This window comes from Cynoglossus semilaevis, chromosome 15 (genome assembly GCF_000523025.1).
Source record: "Cynoglossus semilaevis isolate Cse_v1.0 chromosome 15, Cse_v1.0, whole genome shotgun sequence".
NCBI classification, from domain to species: domain Eukaryota; kingdom Metazoa; phylum Chordata; class Actinopteri; order Pleuronectiformes; family Cynoglossidae; genus Cynoglossus; species Cynoglossus semilaevis.
The window spans coordinates 14,735,864-14,760,571 of NC_024321.1; the positions used below are offsets into that span (position 1 = coordinate 14,735,864).

General features: G+C 42.0%; 1 protein-coding gene across 1 annotated transcript in view; it reads left to right on the forward strand.

Annotated features, from left to right (window-relative positions):
* gria3b (glutamate receptor, ionotropic, AMPA 3b) overlaps positions 1 to 24,708 on the forward strand; it is an 84,432-nt gene that overhangs the window by 26,361 nt on the left and 33,363 nt on the right. The window contains 2 exon segments of the mRNA XM_008327323.3: positions 208 to 447; positions 19,442 to 19,629. Of these exon segments, the coding sequence (XP_008325545.1) occupies positions 208 to 447; positions 19,442 to 19,629 (428 nt within the window).

The window sequence follows — 24,708 nt, forward strand, 5'->3', positions numbered from 1 at the left end:
GCAGATTTTAAGGCAAATTATCAGAGACGACCAGTCATTTACCTTCAATAACACATGATCAATGACTGAGAATGTCGTTGATCATGAACGCCCAGCATCTAGTGTAATTTAGGGGTGTACTTCAAAAACGTAGAGATTTCTTTTTTCATGAATTTTCAATACATTCAGTGCAGTTTATTTGATATCGTCACTCTTTTTCTCCCACAGTTTGCTCCCAGTTCTCCCGCGGCGTCTACGCCATCTTCGGATTCTACGACAGGAAGTCCATGAACACCCTGACCTCCTTCTGCGGCGCGCTGCACACCTCCTTCGTCACGCCAAGCTTCCCCACCGATAACGAGGTGCAGTTTGTCATCCAGATGCGCCCCGCCCTCAGAGGAGCCGTCCTCAGCCTGCTGTCTCACTACAAGTGGCAGAAGTTCGTCTACCTGTACGACACCGACCGAGGTAGGTGACGGCACTGGCCGCGAGTCACAGAGCGAAACGTTTTCAGGAAATGTTTGAGCCACTCTACATAGCAGCTGTGCAGCAGGGTTGACAAAGGAGGGATTTGCCCCCTAATACCCCATTAAAGAGCCTGGATTGTAAACACCGCACTGTTCCACGCAGTAATGTTTTTGCGACGTGCAAATGTAGAAATAGACTTAGTAGCAGCACATAATACTTGTAATAAGACATTATAGTTTAAGAAATGGCATATTTGACTCCAACAGTTGGCGTGTTGGTGCCAGTTAATCTTCTGTTTAATCCTGTCGTTGTTATGGCTCATCTTTCATCTGAAATGAGGGATGTCACAGCTGCTGCTGCTGAAACGCCTTCTGCAGGAATCCTACCCTCTGTCTGTAGACTTTAGGGCTGATTACCCAGTTACCCAATGTCTGTTCTTTGGTTTCTTTTATTTTTATGTTTTGATATTTATATTTATTTTTGGGTTAGTGTTGGTGGGATTTTCTGATGTGAGAATGAGGTTAGATTCCTCAGGATTGATGAAGAGTGGACATTGATGATCCGTCCGTTGGTTGGTCAAACTGCTGTGGCTACTGTCCATGTTTATTCACTCATTATAGAAAGGTCGTGACCCTGCAGATATGCTCGTCTTCTCTTCATCGTGCGCTCCGCTCTGTGTTTGGTTCTTTTTGTGTCTCAGCCTCTCCCGCCCCCCCACTCCCACCCTCTCCTCCTTGTCTTGTTCTGAGGCAGATTGTGGACTGTGTTTTAGTGTTTTTAGAGTCGTCGGGGCTCCGGGCCTTTGGGTCCAGCCTTAATCCTCCACACAGCCTGCAGATAATATGTGGTTAATTAGGGTCACGCTGACTGGAACACTCATTGGATCTTCCCTGCAGATGCTTGCAACCCACACGTCCTTCAGTACCAGCAGTTCTCTGCGGATAGATTCCCAGAGAATGCTTTTCGCTGCTTTTCCTCTCCTGTCTGAAAGTTGATGCGCCTCGCTGTTTTTCCTCTCCTGTCTGAAAGTTGATGCAGTCTGAGGATAAGTGGGGGTAAAGAGTGTGTCGAACGACAAGAGAAGAGGCGTTAGTCAGGAAAAAATGCATTTGGAAACAAGCTGTGCACTTCCAGGGTAAAGGTGTGTGTGTCTGTTGAGGGGTAAAGCAAAGTATCAGGAGGGAATCAAACACCAATTCAGTGCAGCAATTAGGGAGCAGCAGATGTGTGTGATGTACAGCCTGTTACCAGTGTACAGACAATTCCCAGTGAACTGTACCTCCTCGTGCCGGAGCTCCTGCCAAACCACTCTTACCTCTCTTTCCTGCCGGTGGTGTAAGACGATCCCTTATTAGTAGGAGGACATTGGCCCCAGGAGGGGATTAAAGTCCTTTATTGATGCACTCCATCCTGCACTTTGGGGGGCTTTGACACTTGGCTCATCAAGCAGACAGATGTGTCAGAGAGACTCTACCTCGGCTTATCAGGTAGTGCAGCTCCCCTGGCAATATGGACACTGACTGCTGGCTAAACCAGCAGGAGGGACAAAAGGAAATAGTCTTCAAGGGTGCAGAGTGTGTCTCACAGCGGGGCTCCAGACCCGACAGCAAAGACTACTGCACTTTTGTCGTTAATCTCTTTATTTATTTATTTTTGTAAATCATTGAACTCTGCAGTGAACAGTTCACCTGTTGCACTACGCTGTGGCCGATTGTGATCGAAGGATTGCTGGTACAAATCCTGTCCCCAGGCAAGGCTCTGGTCTGTTGAGTGAGCCTCAAAGAACCCCCACCCCTCCCTCCACCCCGAGGGTGGCTCACGCTCCTGTTTTATAGAGGGGTGAAAACCACTGGACAAAAAAAAATGGTGGAAAAAATAGGTTTGATCTTCTACATGTAAAAAGTTTGTGTAGCGTTGTGTGCTGATCCTTCGTTCGTTTTGTTTTCACCTGGTACACACAAATTTATGGTTTTAATTCCAACCTAAGGACCGGTCTGGGATCATAGTACTACAGTAGCTTTTTTATATATTTATTTATTCCTTTGGCGAAATAGGAGGCCAGTAATGGGAGGGTGGGGAAGGGGCTGTTGTAACTTGGTAATCTGGTATATTTGGAAGCAACTAGATTAGTCAGGGTGGACATTCAGGTCGCAGCCTCTCCTGGAGTCCTGGGTTAGAGTGCAGGGTTCAATTCCCAGAGGAACCACATAATTGGCACCTGCAGCAGCAGAGATGAATAAAATATATATGTGTGTGTGTGTTTGTCTTCTATGGGATGTTTGTCTGGTGGATCTCCTCGGCTGAGCAGCGTACTATTCTAAAAACTGATATATCTAGACCAAAAAAAATATCTTTATTTAATTTGGACCTTGAAAGTAAACAACTATTAAACAAAAAATAAAAATAAATAATAAATCCGTCGAGCTCTTTGTACGGATTTTTTATTCGTTTATCACAGAGCACCTGTGACAATCAGTTCTGTCTGTGCGTTCCTATTTGTGCTTGGAAAACAGCATTGATCTACCACAATAGCAGAGGCAACCGGGCAATTATTCTCTAAATTCTCCTATTAGGGAAGGAAAATACAGCCCTGCTTTAAAACAGCAGCATTCAGTCGAGTTCCACCACGAGGTTTTATTCAGTCAATTGAAAAGATTAATTGCAGGCAGACTATTCATTTGCCTCTGTTATTGGGTCGGCATAAAATGCTTTTAGGCCACAGCGCGGTGCTTTCAGTCAGAGAGTGATGGTCCATATGCTTAAGGCTCTGATGCATTGGCAGGAAATAGAGGAAAATTTGTGACTTGAACACTAATATCAGAGCGCCGTTAGAGAGTACATGTGATGATGAAGGAACTGCGCTGGGAGCAAATGGAGCCGACGTGGACTTGGTTTTATCAGCCTAATGACTCTGCCTTTTACATCAGGTATTATTTCAACAGTCTGCTAAGTGTTTGGGCAAAACAGAGATGGAAAATAAAAAGTTCTTTCACATTTCACATTCCGACTTCACCTGAAGAAAACAAAGAAACGGACAGTTCCTACAGCGCTCACCTTTTCTACCGTGAACATTGTCTTTTCCGTGTCCTTTTGGTTTGTGTGAGCTGACAAATTTTTCCCCTTAAAAAGTGCAGCTACGTGGGGCGAATCCTGATGGATCCTGCCTCCTTTTTCTGTTCCAGTGGTCAGGTATGGGGAGATAATAGCCAGGTCTGTGCAGCAGAGAGAGATGATTACAGGATTTATTGTCTCTCCGAGGCACAATCAACCCTGATTCAGCAATTTCACCTCTATCTGATTTATGAGTCTCTCTCTCTCTCTCTCTCTTTCTTTCTCTTTCCTCACCGTGTCCGTACTTTCCGCCCGGTACGCTCTTGGGTTTCTATTCTCCGCCGTCTTTCTGAGCCGGCCGTGTGTGCTGACTGTAGCGTAGCTTTCAACCACGAGCGGAAAGTCTTGCCAAAAGTGCTGGACTTGTTATTTTTCAACTTTTCCAATGGAATGTCATGAATGAGGTCTGAAGAATTGGTCACTTTAAGCTGATAAAGCAGGAAGTCTGTTTGTTCGCTTACTATTGGCAAGAGTTTGTAAAGAATTTATTTTTAAATGATCAAACCTGAACAGTTGTCCCAGGTTTGGTTCCGGTCTGTTGTCATGTCTTCCTGTCTGCCTTCTCTGATTTCTAATTCTTTTTTTTTTTTTTCAGTTTTTATTGTCTCTAAAAAAATATTTTGTGTCTAAATATTTCTGAAGTTGTTTACATTTTTTTTTTTCAATTTTTATTGTCTCTAAAAAAATATTTTTTGTCTAAATATTTCAGAAGTTGTTTACATTGAAAATTTCAAAAAAAATGAAGAAAATATATAAAAAAAATATTATAAATGGAGAGTAAAAACTGTAGCAATAAATCTTATAAATTGAGAGTAAAAACTGTAGCAATTCATTAATATTAATTAATTAATTAATCTTTAATTGAGATCAACATGTATGATTTTAAGTTTTAAAAAAACTGATCAAATTAAATGTAACACAGCTCAACATATGACAAAAGAAATTCAACCATTTTTGCCAATGGTTGGATATGAATTGTTTCAATCAGTAACTGGATTGTTAGTTACTGATGTAATGTTCAGGGACAGGATCAGGTCCTGGACGCCACAGACGGAGGCATTTTGCCAGGGGTCAAAGTAACAGTTTAAAATTAACTGCTGCTCACAGATATGAAACTAAATAGTTGCGACACTATTGCAGCTCATTACCACTTAGTGACCTGTTGTAATCTTGTTTTTAATTAATCTATGACAGTGATAAAGCGCTTCCATTTTCTATTTACCTTTTCTGAAAACCACTTTGAACAGAACAATTGGCTGCCATTTTTTTTCTTCTTTTCTTTTTTTTTTTTCTGAACCTGGAGCCGGAACCTTTGTTATCTTCTTGGCCGTGACTTGACGCGGGATTTTTAGCCTCACTAAAAATATCTTTTGTCACACAGAGGCATCGACGACACGTGAAGAACAATGCGCCGCCTCCTGTCCTCCTCTTCCATCATTTCCTCCACCGATCAATGCTCTGAACGCGCAGCAGTGGGAAAGGGAAAGCGATCCAATATGTGCCGGCTGCTGTGCTGAGAGCGCCGCGTTGTTTGCTTTTATCATTTAACTGCTGACAGTTGGAACTACAGTTGAAATAGAGTTCCATATTTAAACCTTCATTACTGCACCAGGGAGTCAAATGAACTTTCAACACAAATCTGCCAGGTGTATTCTGCTAAAAGTAACTGCGGGGTAATTCTTTTATTCAACCATTCCATATTTTCAATAACCTCCAGTGCAGCTCAGCCAATTCAGCACATCTAAAAAAAAGAAAAAAAAAAGTGCATTCTCAGAACTGAGATGCTGCAGAAGATGTTCGCAGGAACTGTTTCATAAAGTTTCCTGAACTGTGTCCTATTCGTGCAGGAAGCCAAAAAGTTGAATTTGGATTATAACATTGGCAACTGATTTTGTGAATACACACATATATACTAGGGGTTTTTTTTGTGTGTTTTTGTGAGCACCTCTCCCAGCCAAAGTTTTTCTCAAACTGGTGGGGAGAGGCCCCGCAGGTGGCCAAGTTCTATTGTTGTGGGGGGCAGCAAGAAAAAAAAAACAGAACATTTTAAATTCAGTACTTTATTTATTATTACATACATGTGATAATATAATGAAGTGACTTATTGACGGTGAGGGTCTCGACAGTAGTTCTACCTACATTGGGAGCCCCTAAGTTTTAACACCAGATGTTACAAATACAAACCAAATCTAAACTTCGGCCTGTCATCTGACCCTAATTCTAACCCTAACTTCATATATATATATTTTTTTAAACCTCAGAATGTCTTCTTACTTGCAAAATGTCCCTACAGGGACAGGGCGTCCTCACAACAATTGTATTATTTAATAAATGTCCCCAAAAGTGCGGCTGTATCAGGAATGCAAACGCACACACACACACCAACACACAAACTCAGACTCTCTCTCCTAACAAGTCCCTGGTGTCGTTCTACAGACGGCTCTCTGACAGACATCTGTCTCAACCTGAATCAAAGTCAAAGCTACAATTCCTGTTTCCCATGATGAAAGTTTGTTTACCAACCCACACATATTTTTTTTTTAAAAAAAAGACACGAATAATTTAAAAAGTGATTGTAATGTTTCAGAAAACCGCTTCTTCTTTAGCTTTGGTTAATTGTTTCCTTTGTTCAGCAAAACGCGCTAACGTTTACACCGACGTCGTACCGTTTGTTTGGCCGCTGCTCAGTTCAGCTCCTGAACTGAACGAGTGTGGAGCCGGTGTTACTGTCAGTAAATCCACATGCACAGTTAGGTAGGCCAAATTTGAATTAACAGAGCATGTAAGGTTGTTTATTTTTGAAATGTATTAACCAAGTCTGACACCTCAGGTGCAGAGATAGAGATACAGAGATGCTAGCAGTTAGCACTGTAGTTTTATACAGTATTTTTATTCAACAAAAACTACTTTTTCTATAATATTGACCCGCTCTTTTCTATACTGAACATATACCACAAAAAAATGATGGGGGGCAGCAGTGAGCGGCCTTATTCAACAAAAACTACTTTTTCTATATTTATTTTTTCTATACTGAACATATACCACAAAGAAATGATGGGGGGCAGCAGTGAGCGGCCTTGAGCTCATTTGAATCTGAAGCCGCTGTGGTAAAAATGCTGAACTGAAACACTTTTTTTTTTTATTGTCAACTCTACTGCGTTTGATACATTCTTGTCTGTTAGGAGTTCATTAGATACGACTGTAACCCACACAAATAGTTTGATTTCTTTTCCTTTTCAAAGGTGCAGAAAATCAAACGCTGTAATCATCAGGCATACGTTACAATTCTCATTTTATAATTGATTGAAATGCTAAATTACCCCCCTGCGCTCATTACTTTAGTGCTAATCTATTGACTAAATGATGGTAATTTAAAAATTAATATTTTCTTTCCCATCTCTACTGGGTGGTAATGTTATACCGAACAGCGTGGATACTTTTTTAATGAGGTAGGAGAACTTTCAGGACTGTAATTTGGAGTAATAAAATACCACGCCGACGTGTTCTTACCTCGACTGATCCGATCAGCTGCTCCACCAATCAGAGACAATACTGGGATTTTAATTACAGTGATTCACCAAAGACACTGTTAATCAGCAGTCGAACATTAATCTGGATTAATAGACAAGATTGATGCGCCATCGTAGCCCAGAGCCTCGTGAACAGGATATTTGTGGCCCACCGTGCAGCAGCGTTTCTTCTCATTTCTGCCTGGTTACTGTAGACGGAAGGACAGATATGAGAGGGCAAACAGGCAGAGTCAGATGTACAGCTACGAAAGGGAAGCTGCTCTGCAGCAATCCCTCTAATTGGCTATCTGGAGACAGTTGCTTTTGTTACCTTAAAGAGTCAAACAATAAATGTCTCCTGCTGCTCTGCTGAAACGCCTTTGATGGCCGTCCAAATCAGATCCGTCCTCTAATTTGTTTGTTGCGGTCTGGCTCTCACGGCTGTAAACAAACAGAGAGACGTCTGATTCACCAGATTCATTAATGAGCTTCTAAATTCTAATTATGAAACACTGGGACGCAGACACGAGGCGGCTGTGTGCCGCGGCCCGGCTGCTGAAAGTGATTGCGTTGAAATGTTTCTAATCTGCTGTGGCTCTGTGATTAGCACTTTGTCTTTTCACCACGGCGCCAAACGAAAGCCGCGCGTTACTACCGACCAGCCTGCCTCCATTTTTCCTCTTCAGTCAGTTACATAAGAAGCATTAGCGCTGCCCGACGCATTTCCCACAAATAACGAGGAGTCAAGTGCAGCATGGTCGGGCGTAGTTGTTGATTTATGCCCTTTTGCGTTGACTGAGAGGATGTGTTTGAATGCCATCTCCCAGTTGCAGTGGTATCTGTACAGTGGACCGCAGCTTGTTTTCTTGGCTCATCACAAACGCCGTAAAGGCACGTCAGCTGCGCCCAGCTGAGACTTTACACACTCACGTATGCCTCTTGTGTTAAGCAGCCATCTCCTTCACGCCGCCGTCGCTGCAACAGAATTATGCATGCATCAGGAGAGTTAATCAGCTTGGACACGCCAACAAGAAAGGGCACACACAAGGAAAATAGTATTAAATCTGTGTAAAGTCTCCTCACTCTTTTTTTATGTTTAACAAAATACAACATGGTTTTAATTGAATTCATTTTCCAAAATTTCAACGTCGAGGCAACAGCCCTGAAATACCAGCAGTCCGATCCTCAGAGGCAGCCTCTGTATTTCTGTAACCTTACGACAAGCCCGACAAGTTGAGCACCTGTACCTTAAAAAAAAAAAAAAAAAAAAAAAAAAAAAGACATAAGAGCTATCGTCTGTCATGATAAGCACACAATAAACCGCAGTGCTCTCTCAGTGTCCTCCTCTAAACGAACCTGGAATAAAGCCATTTTAACACCTACCTACTGCTGGCTTCAGCAGCCATGAAATTACAGCTGGGAGCATCCTTTTTTCATTACAACAAAATGTCCAGGCCTGCGCTTCACAAAGCCGGGGTAAAGGATGAGTTCTTTGATGTTGCTCTATGTGAAAGGCACAATTTGTGTGTTTGAAAGAACAAATGAAACGTCTATATGTCATCCACAGAGGTAAACACTGCGTCCTCGAAAAAGGAAAACAAAGATTTTATTCGTTATTTTCTTTTCTGCTGAATAGCCAAAGATTCCCTCTTTCATCAACGCTATCACAGGCACACACACACACACACTACGTACGTACCATGTGTGCTATCTGCTACAGTAAGTGCACATGCCCATTAGTGCATGCATGCATATGCTGATAAGACACAGTATGTGGGGAGCGTGAGAGACAACAAAGAGAGGCAAGAGGGAGAGATGGAAGAGCTCGGGAAAAGTCCGGGGGTGGATTTTCACACGGAGGGAGAAGCGCCGCTCTCCTGGCTGCTGCATGTATGCACTTTTGAAGATATATGGGAAGCATGCTGCTTCTGCTGGATTTGACATGCCCCGTAGTTGTGATGAAGACAACTCTTTCTAACAGAATTGTTCTGGTTGTAGCGGGCGACTGTAAACCCAACATCAATCGCTGCTGGTATTTCCAACCACTTCCAGCTACATTTCATGGCGATTTCCCCCCTTTTATGACTCCATTGCCAGAGATGTGTTTTGAGCATTGACTTGTGTCACAGAATATCACACATACGCACGTCATTATTTGGAATGTCGTCGTCAGTAGAAATGGGAATCGTGAACCAGCTCCCACTGGTCCAGTTCCTTGGAATCGTTGGTCTGCTTCCCTAACAATCCCACAGATGCATTGGAGGAAAAAAACGATAATAATTCTTACCGATATTACGTATTTATGCTAATATCAGGCCGATAATATCAGACATTCCTAATTCTTAAGTGTCGTCATCTTTTCTTAGATAAAGACACTAAGGCTTACAGAGTCAGAAATGGTAAATTCTTATCTTTCCTGTACTGACACTGCAGTACTTGACTGTATCTGTGTACTGACGGCTACAGGACTCAAGAGTAACAATTATGTAGTGGCCACAGTGAACTAACCTCTATTTGTGCAAATGTGAAAATCAAACGACTCAGAAGATAAAATGTAAGCTTTCTTTTTTTTTTTCCTTGAATTTTTTGTGCACAAATACTGGAGGGAGACTCGCATCTCTGTGTGCACACACAGCCCTGAAGCAAACACTCAGCAGGCCCCAAATACTTTACATGTTTACTTTCCCTCCTTCCCCCGGAAAATTGATATAAAGCATCTTTGGGGATGTGTGTAAATATACACAAAAGCATATCTAATAATAAAACATTCTATGGGAATTTAATTTATTTAATTTCTGAGCAGATGTGGGGTTTTTTTTTCATCATTCTTACAGTCAAGACTGCAAAAGTTTGATGACGTCAGCTCCTGCTCCCAGGCTTCTTTCAGCTGAAAGAATTTACTCATCTGTGACTCACCTTCGTTAAATGGCACATTTTGTGAATCAACCAAGCGTAGACTTCCAGCTCAGTGAAAGAATCATGACGTTATAGAGGAACGTGATTTTACCACATACACACACTATCCTGCGAATAAAACACTATTGATTTTGTGTTACGCCATGAAATTACATTCTTTCAGAGAAGCTGTATGGCTGCCCTGCTAATGACCGACCTGTTTGCGGAAAAATGTTATCAAATTTTCATCTAAATAATTTTAATTATTTTTATCTGTTCATTTATCTAGAGTAAACAAACACATTTTCTATTTGCATATGTAAAAAAAATATATACCTCAAGGAACATTTGTTCAGGGATGTGTAACTGAAAAATGTCCCAAAACTTTGAGGATTTGTGCAAGGACAAAGACAGGATTTGTCAGTGTGCAGAAAAAAAAAAGAGTTGACAAGTTGACAAAATCATTTCCAGATCACTTTGAGTTACAGTGTTTACTATAAATGTCAATAAAAAGTCCTGAATAACCTACACATTTATTATTACATCACAACTAAAACTGTCATTGTAGGAGAATTTAATCCGGGGTGAAATATAAACATTTTATAGGTCGAACGGTGTCATTGATTAAATCAGTCAAACAAGAAAATATAAAGGATGTCTGTCACCTTGAAGGATAAGTCCTGTCCTTATTTCTGGTTGTTGTCCTGCTGTGATACAGAACTTATTCCTAGAACCAGCAACTACATTTGTTGCATTTGTTTCTAGAAGATCAAGACCTGGATCCTGCGTAGATCTTTTTACTTTGTTTTAACTTTATTAGCCGTCATTAGTACTAGCTTGGAGGCTAAACTGCGCAGTAGTAGGATTCCTGCTTGGCATAGTATCCAATCCCAGGTTGGGTTGTTTAGATGTGACGAAATGAGCTGTAGATGGTTCTGTTATTGGCAATTAGCGTTAGCACGTTCCTACAATGTTTGTGTGTTGGTCAACAGAATACAGTATTGTGAGTATTTTGATTGAAGCCCAATCAAATCTATACAGACTTCTATATCAGACATGTTTTATTGATTTTGTTTCTATGCAGATGACACTACACTCACAGGCCATTGTTATTAAGGGTTGTCAAGTCTTCAGTTGCCTGAATGGAAATCATTTGCATTCAAATGAGTGGGAGATTGTAATATTTACAATGTGAAACACATGAGTGATCGGAAACAGGCTCAGATTGTGTCTTAATGAAACACACACTGAAAATGTCGCAAAATAAAAATAAACTGTCTCAGAGTCACAATTACAGCAGATGTGCGGGAAACTCACAAAGAAAAGAAGTTCAGACTGAACCGACTGCCCTTCATTCAAGTCTGGTCGTGTTCTGATTTGAAAACAGAATGAAATCACTAATCATGTCAATCACTCGTTATGGTGACACAGCGAACACACTGGTCCACACCCAGACATGTGCTGCAGTTTAGTACTGTGAACTTTATTACAGTCATTACCTCATACAGCCACACTTTATAACATCTAATTTATTTTTTTTAGATGTTAAACAGTGTCAGATTGATCGTATTTAATTCATGTTCTAAGTATCAGGCTCTGTTTTGTGTGAAAACAATAGTGAACAAGCATCACCCTTAAATAAAAAGAAAAAAAATATATAATAAAAATATTGGACCAAAGTCTGACACAGTTCACGTAAAAAAATATATAATAAAACTATTGGACCAAAGTCTGACACAGTTCACTTGTGTTTGGTCAGTTCCCGACTCGACAGGTTGATGTTAGTCAGCAGAAAACCCTCCTTCTCCACTGCTGTGGTTTAAATGTGGCCTTTGAGTAGGAGGAGAGCCGGTGATGAAGGAGTGGGTTGATGATTAATTACTGTGCTCTGGCATTTATTCTGACCAAACAACAGAAACAACATCAAAAGCCTGGCATGGCAATAATTAAAAGTCATAATTAAGAAACAGAAAATAACCGCCGTGCTCGGGCAAATTTAATTTAAAAAACATGCGTTAAGAGAAAACAAAAGACGTGGACGAGGCGAAAAGAGGAGCGGCATGAAAAGCACAACGTACAAGACAGCACTTTGACCCGAAACGAGTGAAGCGGAGGAGAATTCTCATGGCTTCATGCTTGCTTTGTTTCTTCCCCAACCACAGTGTTGTGTGTTCTGTACATGCAATATTGTTTTATCTATTTAAATTGAACTTAAAAGTAGCATGTACTGTTTATGATTAACATCAAATAGAAAAAGCAACATGACAAATGTGGGTTTTTATTTGGTGTCATGATTGAAGAGCCTCAGCATCATGCCAACTATTAAGTTGATCTTTGAAGGGATTACAAGTTTTAACACATAATAAATTAGTTGAGGTTGGGCAACAACTCTGAAGGATGCATCTAGCCAGAGAAAAAGTGTTTAGGGGGCCTACACTGTGAATGACTGGTGAGCACCCTTGCTTTACAGCAAGAAGGTTATTGGTTCGATATCTAGTTGTAACTGTTTGGAAGTCGGGTCGCCAGGGCCAGAATTTTCTGTTCAGACCAGACACTCAAAAATTGTTTTATGTAAAGAGTTGCGAGCCAGATTGGGTGGTGTGATTCCACGGTTGAAGATGAAATAATGAAAGGAGAAAGTTTGTAGGAAAAAACTGTCAACCCTGAATCAGTGATGCTGACCAAGGTCTCCGCATTTAAACTCACTGTACTTCTCAGTGGAGCAGTTATTTGTACTTGATTTAAAATGAAGTGTTAAAAAGAGTGCTTCAGGAGTCAGACGTCTGATTTACAGTATTTAAAGATGGCTGAGTTTACACCAGAGTTTTAATGTTTCCCTACTTTCATTAAAAGTCTAGTGTCATTAAAAGCTAACTCCCTCACCCCAGCACATTCACAGCTCTGGCGTTAAATCTCCACTGAACCACATTTGAAACAGCGTGATTCCTACAAACCTGCAATTCTCATGAAACAAGAGTAAATAAAACAAAAAAACAATAAAAAACCGAAACAACTGTGAGATAAATACGGACAATTTGGAAGGAATTTTTGTTGCTTTGCTGTGGACCCCCCGCCATAGATTTATGACCTATAGGGTAGACCCCACCCTCACTTTGGGAACCACATGGAGATACATAAGTGTCATATTTACTTTCGATGGTTCAGTGATTTTTTTTTTTTTTTTACCATTTTACCACTCGGATTTTCCTAGAGATGATTTGACGGCAGAGTAAAAGTTTATTTATCATGAAGAAAGAACCTGATGACCAGGGTTCATAAACAAACCTACTAAATGTCCTCCCAGTGGCAACTGTTAAAATACTTTATGAACTGTTCCTGGCTGAAAATACCTCCCCCCCCCCCACCCTCCACCCCTCACGCCCCCTCTTAAGTTTTTCTTAGACTTCAGTTTGTTCCCAGATTTCGCTCAATGACTCGTTTACCAGAGGATTGGAGAGTTAGGAGGTAAAGCTGCCATACTCACAGCTGCTTCGAGAACTCCTGCTTGTTTTTATGTGCACAGATTAGATTTTGATCCTGCGGAGATGAGGTCAAGTGCGTTGTTGTCTCACTCACTCTGTTTTGGTCGTCTCTATTTTGCCGTCCGTCACAGAGTGGTTAACTGTGACCTTACATGAGATTGCTAAATTAGATTTTGGATCGAGTTAGTGTGATAATAGTTAAAAAAAAACCAACCTGGCTCTCAACCAGCAGGGAGCTGTGGTTAATGCTGGGTTATATGTTGTGGTTTCTCCAATTTGTCTGTTTAGTGCAGATCGGCTGAGAGCGGTGGGGGCGGGGGGTGTAGGACGGGGGCCGGGGGGAGTAGTTGACCAAGGTGTTTTGTGTAACCAAGAGAAATACAGGGCTGTGACACACTGGGACCTAATGAGAGGCAGGGAACCACGGGAGCTGTGCAATAAGATTAGATGCAACTCAATTCAATTACTGCGGAGCCGCCACGGGTGACGCTTCAAAACTCATCCTGTTAAGATCTGGTTCAGAGATGTAGCTGCAGCTCTCACGAAGCCCGCTGCACGCTACACTGCCACGGCATCTTGCTCACAACGACAAATCATTTGCGAGCACATGAGCCGACGTTTGGACCTGCTGCGATATGATAGCATATTTTTCTATCATACTATCAACATAACATACCCAGAAAATAATCTTTTTTTTTTTTTACTGCCAGCAATAATTTTATTTGTTGGACCTTTGTTATTGTAATTACCGTAACACCTGCAATACTGAAAAAAGACACAGGCGATGTGCGAGTTTCTAGTCTGTTGCTCATTTAGCAGGTAACAAGCTCAGTCCACACACAGGGATGGTCTGCTGTTCCCCACTTAAGGCTGAATTTTCTGAGTTCGCATCAAATAACAAACAGTTCTCAAAGCACAAGTGCGAGGAATATGGGTCGATCCCCGTCTGCAGCTAATTACGCTGTGAGTCAGGAGCAGTATCTGTGTGTAAAGGCCATTCATTAGAATACCATGCCTATGAGAAGAAACAAAAAAAAGCACTGGCCACGGAGCACGAAAGAACGTTACCAAGACTGAGTCATACAAAAAGGAATAATTCCAAATGCTGGTGTTGGACATAGATCATACTGATTGTTTACAACAAAGGGTGCAGTGTTATGGTGACGAGCATCAAAAGTCATGGGTTGAAGGAAATGTGTAGAAGTGGCCGTGATTTCTAATCTATTAGTATTTCATTATTATGCTTTCATCAAGACAAGACATCAATCATGATGTTAGAGGATACAAAAGTATGGCTTTCAACACTTGGCCTGCCTGCAGTCCACGTCAGTCTGCCATTGAAAATGTATAGCATAAGATTTATACAGTATCGGGCATGTACCAGACCACAACCATCGACTGTTAACATTTTTTTAGAGTTTTAGTTCCTAATAGTCATAAAGTAGAAGCTAAAAGAATCAGTAGAGTTTTAGTTCCTAATAGTAATAAAGTAGAAGCTAAAAGAATCAGTAGATGATCCTGGGGTGAATTACTGTGTCGCAGCAACTGTTGGATTCAATTATAAGAGTCATTTTCTAAACCAGTAGAATCACCATTGTTTCTCTCTCCTTTCTACTAATATTGTCAGTAAAATGTTTTTCCAAATACATTTTGGGATTCAGGAGAGCTACTCAGTTTAAAACTAAATGAGTTCTTAACCGTGGTACTTATGGCCTGGCTAAATATGCATTGGTAAATACTGAGCACATAATTAAAATATATATATATATACTGTATAAACATGTCACGAATCTAAATGTTTGTAAATGAGAAGTCAGCTTTTATTACACTCAGCTGTAGTTTCCTTCAGGGGTCTTTAAAGCACAGCTGCATACTTAATGGTTTGGCCCAATGGCCAGTTTTTTAGGATATGGCCCAGAACTAAAGGACACACGGACTCAGGCGCCCTCTCATGGCTGGGTAACTGTAAGCAACAGTGAGCGAAGATTGCAATTGAACCTTCAACCTTTTGGGTCAAAGATGACCCCTTTTCATCAAGTACTTGACGACCACCTTCTGTGCTGTGCCTTCATGTATAACGGTGTTTTTCAACCTTTGGTTGTGACCCCATGTGGAGTCATCTAGTATTCAAATAGGGTCACCTGAAAAAAAAAATTTTTCAGCAAATTATTTCTTTTAATATTGATGATTAATAACATAAACACATTTTTTCACTTACATGAATATAAATCAGATAAAACGTAGCTTATAAAAATATCTGCGCTGGTGCACTGTGATTGACGATCACATGACAGCTACTAATGTGTCTGGGGTTGGCCAGAAAATTGTGATTCAAAATGGGGTCCAGTGGTGTGGAAATATAAATGACACCACTCTGAAGTTGATGCTTTTGTTAATACGTCGTACACACAGGACGTAACTTTTTACGAGTGATGACTGAGTCAAAGATGTCCGCGGAGTCTCGTCGTCCTCGGCTCGGAGGAGCAGGAACTGCTGCATTCATACATCAGCCTTTATAGGTGGTGATAAGGAAAACCTATTATTGTCTTACATAATATATGAAGTTGACAGTATTACAGTTGTACATGCCAGTGAGCTGTGGTACTCCAGAGGTGGGTACCACACAGGTGAATGGGATTTTATAATGCCTCGCAACAGATGATGTAAAGACCACAACTTTTATGAGGTCTGTGTTGTAGACTGGCTGAATTCAATGAATATGATTTGAATGTGTGGTGGAAGGTGAACTTGAAGTTAAAAATACTTTTTTTTTACCTTTTTTTACTGGTAGATATATAAAGTAGAAACTATCAGTGCTCCCGTTGTCAGATCAAATTGTGCTCCAAGGATTGTGTTCACGTATTATTTTTCTGTCCGAATCGCAAACAGGCAAACTTTTCTGCTGACTTTCACAGTCAAAATAAATACATGAGAACCAAAGAAGCCATTCGTTTCTAGACACACATTTACCAGCAGATTACATCTCTTAATTTCCATACAAATGTAAAACCAGGCAGGCATGGAATCTTCTGTGAATCTTGCATGAATTCAATTGTTCCAACACAGCTGAGGGTGCACTGGAGGCACGGGGACAAGCGCTGCACAAATCAGCAATTTCAAAATAAAATCCCTGGTTATTCTAATCTGATTGACAAAGCTCTGTCTCTCTCTCTCTGTCACATTTGAGTTCCCATAAATCATGGGGTTTTTTGCGACATATCAGAAGATGAAATGCTCTTTGAGTGAGAAATTACTGCAGCATTTAATGAAAAAATGTTGAAATTGAAATGGTATTTTGACCTCGAGGTGCTTCAGTGAAATGAAAACTCCTGCTGCAGTGACATCAAGGACATCAAACGTATTGACTCTGCATTTGGAGAAATGAAATCAATGATTGGCTATAGATGTTGTTGTTATTCAGTGACTGCGTTACAATGGGTTCACATTTCTAATCTGATCTTTTACGCAAATTAATTATTACAGTTCACATGTTTACTTTGACAGCCCTAATTATGTGTGTACTTCAGATCTGGAGATAACAAATGCATATTTTAAAAACAAACACTTGTCCTTTCATTAATCTCTGTACATCAGTGAGTCACCACAGTAAACAACAGAATACAAACACACTTAAAACATACTGTAATGCCGTCTGTCAGTATGACCCATATGCACGTCACGCTGCCCGCCCACTGAGATTACCCGGTGGTACAGTAAATGGACTGCTGGCATTTCTACCTGCGCCGGCCGTAAACCTGACGCTGCAAACCAACCGAGAGTGATTTGACCCATTTAATCGACGTGACATCTTCTCAAAAAGAGGTGGGTTCATTGCCGGGAAGACTGCCATGTAGACTGCCATCCCGCTGCTTTGTGCTTAGGGAGGTTCTGAGCGTGTGCTTGTGGAAAATGAATAATGCAGTGATTTATTCAGACCTTCACTCTCTCAAGTTTCTTCTTCAGGTAGGAGGGCGGTTTTGCTCATGTAAAAATGATGATACTCAGGAAGTAATCTTCTGTTTTTCATTTTACTTTTTGGTTTAATTTTCTTTATATCTCTAGGCTACACTGCAACATTACCAACGTCTTCCTGAGCCTCTTCCTGTCTGGAGGAGATCTCTACACTGCAACATTACCGACGTGTTCCTGAGCCTCTTCCTGTCTGGAGGAGAATTTATCAGAATTGTGGGTTTGCCAATCCCTCTTTGAACCATGGCCTAAACATGTACTGTCATCTTCAATCTCTGTGTTGTGCTACAGGTTTACATTTAGAACCGTAAACTAAGGGCTCCACTCCTCAGAGATGTGACCCGGTAATGGGCTTGACAGATAACCTTGAGGTCTGCCGTGCTGCCGTCTCAGGGCAACACGCCACTGCTCCTCTGGACAGTTGACATACTGTGTGTAGGTCCTCACTGGTCACTGCGTGGCTCAGCTAAAGGTCATGTGGCTGCGTGCTGCACCGGTGGCGTCACACTGGGAGTGCAAACACTCACAGAGCGGCAGCCACCGAGCGGCCAAAAGTGGACACAGGAAATCGGCTCGGCCATTCAGTCGACGTGGGGACAAAGCTGCGGCGTGTGCAGAATTACCGCAGAGGAATGAACGCGGTCACCGAACGTGTTTCGGAGGAGACTGCACTTATTTCTTTTGCTCGACAGCGGGTTTATGGAGATAAGGCTGTTGGGAGAAATAGCTCACAATAAAGGAAGACAAATGTTTACATTGCCCACCACTGCTCCTCAGACTGTCAGACAATCACATTATACTCAATCACTTGGAACTATCTCAGTCGTCACATTAAGATCTGAATGTGGGCAGCAGCTGAAAGTTTTGCGCTTTTCTCTTCCGCTTCATTTCCTGCGATGTAAAACTAATTGAGCTATCGACAAGGAGAGCATTGTATATATCCGGCTCCGCAACGGCATTGTCCGTGGCTTAATGAATTACCAGCAGTGTTCTTGATTTTCATTATTAACCTCCTTGTTCCTCCTCACCCGCTGTACATTACAGAGTTAAGTAAATTTCATTTAAGCCTGTGCCGCATATAATCTATCCCTCCAGAAATAGGTCTACATTATTCACTCCATGGTGATTTGACCACAGTGACTATGAGCACTTTGTTAAATGAAAATATTTCACGTGTGAATTAATCATTAGAAGAGCTCATTCTACATTCGTCCGGTCGTGGTCTCCCCCCGTCCCCTCACCCCCTCTCTCTATTTCTACCATTGGCACGTATGAATCTTTCATTGTCTTTATCTTTGGAAGAGTGGGCCGTGCACTCCAAGGAGACACAGACCTCAGTTTGTCTCACATGTGGCTGGGCTACTGCATATTGAGATATAATGACTGCTCGTCACTCCGCTGCTGTATCATGAGTTATATCTGCGGACCGTCATCAGCACGGAGATGCAGATCTCCTTCTTGCTGTACCTCATTAATACTCTGCTTAATGTACATGCAAATGCAATACACTTACTGTATGTACTGGCACCTACGGTCTGCACTTCCAGCACTTTGAATTTTAAATTCTAATGAGATGGTCTTTAACCACAAAGTTCAAGTTAGAATCTCTCCTGAATAATGGAAAGTGAATTAAGTTTTTCCTGGCTCACACGGTGGCGCAGCGGTTAGTGCTGTCCTCTTATACGCAGAACATTTGTTGGTTTGATCCCAGGTCTTTCTGCACAGAGTTTGAATTTCCTCTGCGATTCCTCGGGTTTCTTACAACAGCCCCCAAAACATGCAGGATTAGATGAACTGTTCACTCTAACATCACCATGTGTAAGGTTGTTTGTCTCTGTGATGAACGGGGGTCCAGGGTGTAACCCTCTCCAGCCGTTGACCGCTGTGATTCGCTCCTGTGACCCTGAAAAGGATTAAGCGTTAGAAGATGACTTTCTGTCAAAAGTATGAGCTGCTCTTGTTGTTTTTAATCTCTTCGTCCTCTCTCTCTCTCTCTCTCTGTCTCTCTCTCTCTGTCTCTCTCTCTAGGTTTCTCTATACTGCAGGCCATCATGGAGTCAGCAGTGGCCAATAACTGGCAGGTGACCGCCCGCTCTGTCAGCAGCACAACGGACGCCGGAGAGTTCAGACGCATCATTGAGGAGATGGACAGAAGGCAGGAGAAACGCTACGTGATCGACTGTGAAGTGGACAGAATCAACACCATACTGGAACAGGTGAGTCTCGGACTCTGACCTCGGACTCTGACCTCTGACTCTGACCTCTGACCTCAGACTCCATCCTAAGACCCGGTCATCTGAGGACAGAGTCTGAGGTTAGAGTTCTCAGACTGACTTGTTTTTCTCATACAGCAATAAACAGGGGGACAAATCATGACTAATCAACAGCTTCTCTGGGATTGATCAGATTGAAATTGAGTCATTTTTTTTTATATCTTATCTTAAGAGTTATTGTAAATTACTTCTACGTCACTTTTTTTTTAAACCCACAAATAATGTTCATACTCCTTGTATTTTGACCACGGTCCCGCCCTGTGGATTGGGCAGCAGACCCAGTACATTCATTTGAAGGGTTACAGCTCTGCTAGACACTGAACCCTTGTTGAGAATCCTCCCGAAATGTTACTGTTTTCCTGTTAGGTTTGAGGCAGGTTTGTTTAATGATCATGTTTTTGAAGCTGCCCAGTAGCAGGAGGTTAAGAACCCAGAGTGTGAGCAGCCATTTGAGGAGAGTTCACTGATGATGCATCCTCTCTAATCCTCCTCCAACAACCCCGACTCCCCCCAAAAAACCCTGCATTCCTCTATCATTCCCACTACCCGGGGAGGAAATGAAAGGTCCACCAATTCTTGTAGAAGGGGAAACACAATTACCATGAATAGATGAGAGGCCATTATTCCAGGCATCCCCTCTGTTCACTTGCCCTGCACCGATTTAAACCTCTCTGCTGGCTGTGCTGCCTGCATATAAGGCAATCAGCTCCAGAATTGGATTCTTCTTGTTAACATTCATTTAGATATCGGCTTCTCTCTTCCTCAGAATATCCCTCAACGACGGTTAGTCTAAGTTGGGGTTTTTTTTTATGAATCTAATTTGATCCCAGACTCGTGCTTTAAAGCACAATTCCATTTAGGATTAATTTGTTGTGTCTAATTTAATTCTTGTCCCTTTTTTAACTATTGTAGGGAGGGGGGGGGGGGGGGGGTGCACTGGTGCAGTTCGATACGGTGGCAGCTTTTATGAAAAGTCTTAATCGTGTATTATAAATTACGGGTGCAGTCACTTTAGTCCAGACAAGGTTTTTATTTTTTTGGTCTGCGTTAGCACCAATGCATTACTTTAATTCCTCTGCTTTTTACTCCCATGTCGTTCCTCCACTTCAGCCAACCTTCAAAGAAGCATTTTGGTTGGTTTTCACCACTCGCTTTAATTTTTTTTTTTTTTTTTTGTCAGCACAAATTGAAATAATTTCTCAATTAAAATATTAAGAGCACACAGATATTAAGAAAAGCTGCTGGACGTGGCTGTGCGGCCGCCTCCTGCTGTGCTCTGACGTTAACGTAGTAAAGCGTGGATGGACTCTCCCCCCGTGACGACCATCACGCCGACAATGGCACCTGGTGGCAGCCAAATGAAAACCTGTTTCCTGCCCCTGCTGTTATAGTTCTATTAACTATTGATTGTGCCCAGATACATGTGGAGTGTCATCTGTGAGAGACAGAAGTCAGACCCTGCAGCACAACCAGGTGCTGCGTCCGGTGTCTCTGTCTGCTGCAGTGTCTCTACTGTCACTTAAATCCTTCAAGGTCACTCTGCCAGAAGAGGGAGGACGGTGGACAAAGTGGGGGGGGGTGTCGCCTGATCCAGGTATCTGATTGCTGGAGGAAATGTGGATCAGATCAGGGGCTTAGTTTTATGATATAGTTTGTAGGTTCTCAAGAGGGGGTTAGTGTACCCTTAGGGGTACACAACGGCACTTCAGGTCCATATGTAGTGGAATAGGGTTAACAATTATGTAATGTTTTTATGACACAACTGGGATGTATATATATCCAGGTTGTGTCATAAAAACCCAAAACACAAATTTTGTTTAATCAAAATTATCTGCAAAATCAGTAAAATGCTTACACGTATATGTCATTTTAATTTTTTTAATTTAACAACGGGGGGAAAAAATAAATGATGATTGCAGTAGTTGCTGATCTTTGCTTGACTACGTGATCCATTAACGGCCTCATTATTTTGGCCCTAATCCCAGTTCATGCAGTGGATGAAACACTAAATGTGCCTCGTCTTCCCTCCTAAGCACGCTCAGCTGAAATGTCATTTTTATTAGCTGCATTTATCACCCGGCGTGATGTGGAAAAACGGTAGGACGGGTATTTGCATACTGCTGCATCAGGCGCCGTCGTGTTTGCTCGTAAGAGCAGACACAGTCTCCCAACAAATTTGTTTTGGGATGCGGGGAAGAATACTACACCCGCGCCATTATCATTTCATGCTGTAACAACCACTCTGGATTTATCACCCGTAAGACGTTTCCATCAATACACTGCACTGCAGATAAATTAACCCAATGGCAATCCTTCCTTTAAAACAAAAATGAGAGCACCTCCGCCAGCCCCTGTCCCTGAATCATACCCAAAAAAAAAAATAGTTTCATGAACCATATACCTTTATGATAGTGCAGTATATGCTGCAGGGATCCTGTGTCGCAGTGAAGGACAGTTTAATCAAGAGCCAGTTCGTCATGTTTGTGTTGATCGTACACTGTCGATAGTTTCCTGCTGCACACGTGCTACAGACTGGAGCCTTTCCATCGATACGTGCTCCTTCCCTTCTGCTCCACCCGCTTCCCTCCTGGGATTCCTGCGCTGGAGTCTACTCAGAAGCAACAACCTGCTCATCACAAGTATAAAGGGAGTCAGCGGGGAGAAAAGTGAGAGAGAAAAGAATAAGAACAGCATCTAGGACAGGCCCAGGGCATGCAAGCTGCTCAAAGACAGCCGAAGCAGCCAGCTCTCCGCCAGCCCAGCCGCAAAGCTGCACTCTCACATCGGGAGGAAAAAGGAGAAGAAAAAAAAATGAAAAAGGATTGAGAGAATTTGAAAAATAAGAGGGGTGAGACGGGGGATTTGTCAGGACAAGATTTGACTTCCTGCGGAGGCACTAAGGGTGGCCACGTTGCATCAGCATTGAGAAGAGCTGCAAATTCTCCATCTGTCTGAACCTGAATGGATATATATTTGCAGTTATTTTATATTCAGGACAGATATAGACACTTTCTGGAGGATAACAGAGTGGGGGGAGAGGAAAGGGGGGAGGGGGCTGGCTGCTGCAGCATAAACAACTGAAAGATAAAAAATGGTGTGGTATATAAATATAGTATGTTAATAATGTAATAATTATGATAATTAATGAAATTGTGGAACTGCCTTAGGGTGGTGTGATTGGATGGATGGTGGTTGGATTGATGGACGGATGTTCTTTATACAAGCAAAACTGATTTTTGTGGATTTTACACTACTTTATGATGATATAAAAATAGAACTTGAGATGGCGCTGCGGCTTCGGTGTCTGTCGGCTTAAATACTACAACGCCCCAACCTCCCCACACTTCCTGGGTGGATTTCAGAGATCAAAACCAGAGAGATAAACGCAGAGCCGATGGTCAGTGTGAAGACCTTCCATGTCTGTTTTTGTCCCCGTACCAAAAAGAACGTCCATTTTACTGTTATTTAAAAAGAATGTCTCACTTCTCAGTGGTTTATATTTAAATCTGAAATGGAATTTAGAAGAAAGGAGAGACCCCGAGACACTGGAGTGAGAGCAGGTTGTTTTTCAGTGGAAACAGAGAAGAGCTTCTGGTGTTTCAGGGTTTTTGGCACCGGCATCAGTAAATCTCAGCTGCCGTGTCAGAGATCCCTTCCTCCCGAGTCATCAGATTGTTCCTGATCTCGGAGCAATATCATAATCATCTGAATATGAGTCAAGTGTTTCTGAACTGTTCTGCATTTGGGGAAAGGCCAACGCGCTCTTCAGGGGCATATATGGCCGCTGCCAGGAAAATCATCTCAGACACAGACACTACTGGCTGTTAATTAGAGAGCGCTGCACCGAGAGCCCTTCTACCCAGAGCAGAAATAGAGGTGGAAGAAGAGGAAGAGTCCTTGTGCACCAAAGCATGTGCAGGTCAAAATCATCCTGAGTGGAGTGAAGCACTTCACTGCTACTGATCAACTTTGGAGTTAATGTCCAGTGATGAGCTGCGGTTAGCTTGACTAGTTAGCTACTTGAAAAAAAAAAAAACGTCCAGTGATGAGCTGAAAAAAAAAAAAAAACACAGCTAAAATATAGTATGGTGATATTTTTACACACAATGCAGTGTAAACTGGGGGTGTTAAAGTCCTGGCCCGTGGCCCACCTCTGGCCCACAAATTCCTATAATTCCGGCCCACAAGTAGATATAAATAATGTTTTAATTTTGCTTTTCAGGATTTAGAAAAAAATCAATTGTTTTGTTCATTCATTATATTATACTGTATTTATAGGTTTAGGCCTTGGACAGTCCTTAAACCACAATCGTACCATGCAGTTTTGGAGCAACATGAAACAAGTAGAAAGCTGACAAATAGCATCGTTATCTTTCTTAGATGCTCCACTAAACTGTAAGATTGTCTTTAAAGCACAGAGGAACCTGTCATTTACTGTACAGCCGGCCTCTTCCTGTGCTGTGGCAAATTCATGAGTAGAAAAGGTCAGACCTGGTCGGAAAACAACCCGCCTTTCATTGAATATGTGTAGCCGTAGTCTCGCATTTAAGGCTCTGAGCCTGCTCAGCCGGCGGAGCTGGCCAGGTCTGAATGAGAGTAATGTCAAGGTCATCCTGATTGTCTTTTCCCATCTGTCGTTTAAAAAAAGAGAGAGAGAGAAACTCCACTCTGCAAAACACAGAATATCTGCCAGCAGTGGAACAAAAGGTGGCAGAGGCAGCTACAGGGGATCGATCGTGCAAAAGGGCACAGCGAAGGCTAGGAAGAGAGAGGAATCACATTATTGAAGGGGAAGACATGCTTAACACTGTTTTCCAAAGTCACTGCCGAACAGAAGAAGCTCTCAGTTGTGCGGTCAGCAGCTTGTCCTTTTCTCACCTGTCTTTTTTTCCCGATGCCGTTAATTTTCTTTTTAAAATCCAAATGTGTTCAAAAGTGCTAAAAATATCCGACAGAAGACAGAAGTGTTACTGTACGAGTCACACATCTTCACCAGATGTTCACCAGATGACGCTCTGTCAA